This window comes from Fragaria vesca, linkage group LG7 (genome assembly GCF_000184155.1).
Source record: "Fragaria vesca subsp. vesca linkage group LG7, FraVesHawaii_1.0, whole genome shotgun sequence".
Classification (NCBI taxonomy): domain Eukaryota; kingdom Viridiplantae; phylum Streptophyta; class Magnoliopsida; order Rosales; family Rosaceae; genus Fragaria; species Fragaria vesca.
In genome coordinates, this window is record NC_020497.1 from 15,122,024 (window position 1) to 15,127,853 (window position 5,830).

At 39.9% G+C, this 5,830-nt stretch overlaps 1 protein-coding gene across 1 annotated transcript; it reads left to right on the forward strand.

Annotated features, from left to right (window-relative positions):
- The first annotated feature begins 395 nt into the window (after positions 1-395).
- On the forward strand, positions 396-2,696 carry LOC101295870 (auxin response factor 18-like). Its single transcript, XM_004308738.1, has 3 exons — positions 396-1,505; positions 1,724-2,571; positions 2,657-2,696. The coding sequence occupies exons 1-3, from the start codon at positions 396-398 to the stop codon at positions 2,694-2,696; spliced, it is 1,998 nt and encodes a 665-aa protein (XP_004308786.1).
- Positions 2,697-5,830: the final 3,134 nt, after the last annotated feature.

Consider the following 5,830-nt stretch of genomic DNA (forward strand, 5'->3'; position numbering starts at 1 on the left):
GAGTTTTCATCTCTCTTATTTCAAAACCCTTGCCTTGAAACAGAGGTAATCTCAAAGTTCTTAACTTTTGTCTCTCTTGAATTTCATTTCTGTGGCAGTTGCATGTTGTTGTTTTCTAAATTTGGTTTATCTTGTGTGTTGCTGTGTTTTGATTCCCACCAATTGAACTGTAATGGGTCCCTGGATGATCAGTTGAAGATTGATACTTTGCTTTCCTATTGTAGCAGTTATTTCATTTTTTTTCCCATCATGAATGCTTTTGTGAGGTTTTTGTCTTTGAAGAAATTATGGGTTTTGATTTTGTTTTGTTCTTTTGTGATTTTCATTGTTAACAGCTGCAGTTTTGCTCTGAAAAGAAATAAGCTTTTAGATGATCTCTATGCTTTTGTGATACTATGATTACTATAATGAATTCTGTGAGGGAGCCAATGAAGAACAACAACAACCACTCAGAGAAAGGATTGGATTCTCAGTTCTGGCATGCCTGTGCTGGTGGCATGGTTCAATTGCCACCTATCAACTCTAAGGTCTTCTACTTCCCTCAGGGGCATGCTGAGTATGCCCAGGGGAATGTGGATTTTGGGAATTCTCGAATTCCAGCACTCATTCTGTCTAGGATATCTGCTATAAGGTACATGGCAGATCCTGAAACCGATGAGGTTTATGCGAAAATGAGGCTGGTTCCAGTGAGAGAGAGAGGTTTTGATTTTGAGGATGATGGGGTTGTTGGGAACAACAATGGAGTGCAAGAGAATCCTGAGAAACCCTCATCTTTTGCTAAGACTTTGACTCAGTCTGATGCTAACAATGGGGGAGGGTTCTCTGTGCCTCGCTTCTGTGCTGAGACTATCTTTCCGCGCTTGGATTACTCGGCTGATCCCCCAGTTCAGACCATTCTTGCAAAGGATGTGCATGGTGAGATTTGGAAGTTTAGGCATATCTATAGAGGTACTCCTCGCCGTCACCTTTTGACCACAGGATGGAGCAATTTTGTGAACAACAAGAAGCTTGTTGCTGGGGATGCTATTGTGTTTTTCCGAGCAGAAAATGGGGACCTCTGTGTTGGTATTAGAAGGGCTAAAAGAGGGATTGGTGGTGGACCTGAATACCCTTGTGGCTGGAACACTCCTTCCGGAAATTCTTGCTCTCAGTATGATGGTTATTCTGGCTTTTCAAGGGAGAACGGAAATAAGTTGATGGATAAAAATTCTAGTGGGACTACGAGAGGAAGAGTCAAGGCCGAACATGTTATAGAAGCTGCAACTCTTGCTGTCAGTGGCCAGCCTTTTGAGGTTGTGTACTATCCAAGGGCAAGCACACCTGAGTTTTGTGTTAAGGCCGCATCGGTGAGAGCTGCAATGCAAATTCGCTGGTGCTCGGGAATAAGGTTCAAAATGCCTTTTGAAACTGAGGATTCTTCTCGGATAAGCTGGTTCATGGGGACTGTATCTTCTGTTCATTATGCAGATCCCCGTTGGCCTGATTCTCCATGGCGCTATTTACAGGTGAGTTGCACATATACATTTCCATTCCCGCTTCCTATACTATTGCTATGTTGTTAGCCTAGCATACATTTTGGTCATGTTTGATTTTTAGCTTTGTAATTCCGTAAAGTAGATCATAGTTCTATACACATGCCTGATATGAAGTATACTTCCCCTTTAAGTAGACTATATAATGTACTATGTCTTGTCAGAGATTGAAGAATTGTTCATCTTTTTAGGTGGCATGGGATGAGCCAGATCTGCTCCAAAATGTAAGAAGTGTTAGTCCATGGTTGGTTGAATTGGTATCGAGCATACCAGCTATTGATCTCTCTCCCTTCTCACCTCCAAGAAAGAAGTTGCGGCTGCAACAGACGCCAGACTATTCTCTTCTTGGCCAACTGCCAATGCAATCAGTATACGGCAATTTCCTAACTTCCAGCAACACTATGTGTAATTTATCAGACAACATTCCTGCAGGCATACAGGGAGCCAGGCAAGCTCATTTTGGACTATCTTCGACGAATTTTCTCAACAATCTACCCCCTGGTCTAATTCCAGTTGGCTTTCAGCAACTTGGTCATGTTCCCCCTCCTGGAACCCCTGGAGGTAACTTCATGCGCATTGCTGAAACCAATGAGGACATTCCTTGCCGTGTTACTGAGGGTATCCCTTACCACAATTTAAGGGATAATGATGAGATAAAGACGCCTCACATATTTTTGTTCGGTCAGCTAATTGTTGAGGGACAGCAGATGTCGAAGAGCTCCTCTGGGGACGATAGTTCATCATGTCCAGAGAAAACAGGAAATTCGTCTGATGGCTCTGGTTCTGCATTACATCGCAATGATTCAGTGGAAAATTGCTCTGATGGAGGAAGTGATCACAACTTGGAGACTGGTCTTTGCAAAGTGTTTGTTAAATCTGGGGATGCAGGGACCCTTGATCTTTCGGTCTTTAGATCATACCAAGAATTGTACAGAAAGCTGGCCAACATGTTTGGCAAAGAAAATTCAGATATGCTGAGTAATGTACTGTACCGGGATGCAACAGGTGCTATTAGACACACCGGCGATGAACCCTTCAGGTAGTTTCGTGTTTTATTACTTCTGAATTTTTCTGTTAGACACATATGTGACTATATATTCATTGTGTTTTGGTTGCTTTGGCAGTGAGTTTTTGAAGACAGCCAGAGGACTTTATATGGCATGATGGCTACAACTGCAATGCTTGCCTTGAAGACCAACGAGACCAGAAGACACCATAGAAGTGTATACATAAACTTCTCTGGTGTTTCTTCTCTATGGTTCATACTTCATAGTCAGAAAACCAAATTTAGTGATTCAGGCAGAGACATTGTAGGAAGTTTGAGGATTAGAAACTCTTCTTTATTGACTTTTTGTATAGTTGCATTTCTTCGTTCTTGTGTTGACGTTTTTAACTTTCTGTACTAAAACTCTTGGGAAATCCCACCCCACTAAACTGTGGTTTGTTTTAGTTCAGATTCCAGCCTGCAATTTTTTCGGTCTTTCGTTGATTCTTTTCAGGAGTTCAGTTTACTTCACAAATGGTATATGAAATTACATGAAAGCTGCAATATGGTTTCCTCAAATCAAAGAGAACTGCTTTTTATCTGCATTTTCATTAACACTGCATGAGGCAGGGAGATCGAGACAGATAGACAACGCTTTGGTAGTTTGGTACTATATTCAGACAAATTGCCAACTGTTAATCGCTGATAATGTATATCAAGCTAGCAACTAATGCTCATTTTAGCGACTCTTTCTTCTCTGGTATATGGTGCCTGTCACTACATTTCTGATCATGGTTGATCCTAATCGTCGATGAGGAAGTATTTCAGTCAGATATTGATCCAAGCTATCCAGGTTTTGAGGCATTGATGAATCATAATACTCTTGGAAGTTGGACATGACAGTGTACTTAATAGAGTTGATTTCATCATATTTTGATCTTCTATTGTGCCGCAAATACTGGATACAGTATCCTTTGGGATTTGAAATCTCTTACTCAAACAGCTTTGCTAGTCAAATGAGCACTTCTGTCCATGAAAATCGGTTTTTAAAACATTAGGATCAAACAGACAAAGATTCTTGAGCCAAAATAATTCCACCTCTATGCTAACCACTTTGAATCATTCATATGAAAAAAGGGTTCTTATGAAATAAACTAGTTTTTGTTTGACATTTAAGATATCTCACAAGTCTCACAAGCTAGGCTGGACGGCCTGGACCAAACCCTAGGAGAGACAAAAACAAACCAGTAAGACAGCAAAGATGCAGAAGCATCACACATTCTTTGTCCGTGGAATTTGGATCCTGCATTGACAAATCTCAGTGATTAAAGAGGTTGTCTTGCCCAACAAACTATTAAAGAAAAACTAATGGTGACACAAGAAACCAGGTTGGTCAACAAAAATTAGATTAGAGTAGATATTGAAAACTGAGAATTGATTTGGGATTTACAATGCTCACTGTGTTCATAAATTTTAGTGACCAAGATCCAAGATTTCCATGGATGTGTTCCCTTCGTCAATTAGTCAACTATATTGATCGGATTTCCGACATGGGTTTTAGCAATAACCTAGCTCCAACCTGTAGTTTTTCTAATCACCCGCACGAATTGCATGGGAACATAAGGTTAGAACATGATATTTTTTTTTCAAGATATCTCTTCATAGTGTTGCTCTAACTGGTATAGTTAATATACCATTAACTTACGGCTGAGCGTCTGATTGAGATATAACATCAGTATTCAGAAATCACACAATAAATTACACAACGTCAGGGTTTACACAAGCACCATTGACATTGACATTAAATACCTAGTACTGCAAAGAGATTTAACAACAAAAGGAGTTCATGAGTCGCTAAATACTTGACATAGCAAACACAGCTTACATAGGGTGAGACTTGGGATTAATCTTAGGTCTGGCATGAACTGATAGCAGATTTTGGTCAGTCTCATGAGCAGGTTGCGCACGGTTTGGACAATGTTGACGCCGGTGGGTGATCCCACAACAGTTGCAACCCATGAAGGCAGAACTAGTAGAAGGTTGTGCACGAGTCATTAGTATCAGCAGGAGCAAGGTCCTGATTAGAACATGCACGAATTTGGCGAGGGAGCCAGCTCCCGTAGTTTCGCTTTTGTTCTTTCATCGTAGGCCCAGGTTTACTAATTGGCAGTTTATTTTTACGGACCTTATTTTTTCTTCGAAAGAATCTATCAAATTCTAGAACTATCGACAGAAGACAAGAAAAACAAAAAAATCAGGTATAGAATCATGCATCATAAATTTGATAGGATTATCAAGTAGATTGCAGACAAGTTTCAACAACCAAAATCTCATAATTCCCCGTAACAAAATAAAATTGAAGGAAACAAATGGAACATACAATCAACAAGGAGAAGACCCATGTCCCAGAATTCCTGCAGAAATTCGTCGCTTGGCCTCTCCGACCGTCGGGGATCCTCCGGGTCCAAATCCTTTCTTGGTATGCAATAAGCTCTCACGGCCATGGTTGAAACGGGAGACTTCGTTGGATTGTATACGCCGAGAGAGAGAGAGAGAGCCCTAACTTGACTGGTTTCTGTTCGGGGCCTAGGCCATTTATTAGGACCATCCCTTTCGGGCAAATTGGATTGAGAGGCCCGTCATTTGTTTTTTTAGTTATTTAGGTCTGCTTTATTTTTCGTTTTTCTATATATTAGAAACGTGTTAATTATTGTTCGTATTTTTTGTGAATTGACATGTCTCTTCAAAGACTAAATTTTATACATTGATAGAAAATTGTCTAGAATACGGCTGCTTCATTACCACACCAAATAGAGTTGATTAGGGCTTGGTAACTAAAACGAGGGTCTTGATATGACATCTAAAACATGTAAATCGGCATAACACAATTTCCAGACTGTGGACATGAAAAACGAAGACAAATATGAGTAAACTATATCTGAATTAAATGGTTCAAAAGGTAAAGAAACAAAGCCAAGATCCGGTGGAATTGTATCTATAACTAAGCTAAATTGACAAATGAATTGTATCTTGCGCAAGAGACCTCCTTCTTCAATTCTTGGCCAAACTTTTTTCAAAATTCGGAGCAGATTCTACGCACCAAGGTGCACTTAGACCATTAATGTGGAAGTCCTTAAATCGTCGTATGCGAAGATCCAATCAAGACTAGATACTCTAAATTTCTTTAGGGTGCGGCTATTTTCACCCCACTAAATACTCAATTCATCCCATGTCTTATTTTTTACCTTTAACGTTCTGATTTTGCCCTTAAAATTTTGAGAAAATCTAATTTTTATTTTCTTTCTTTTATTTT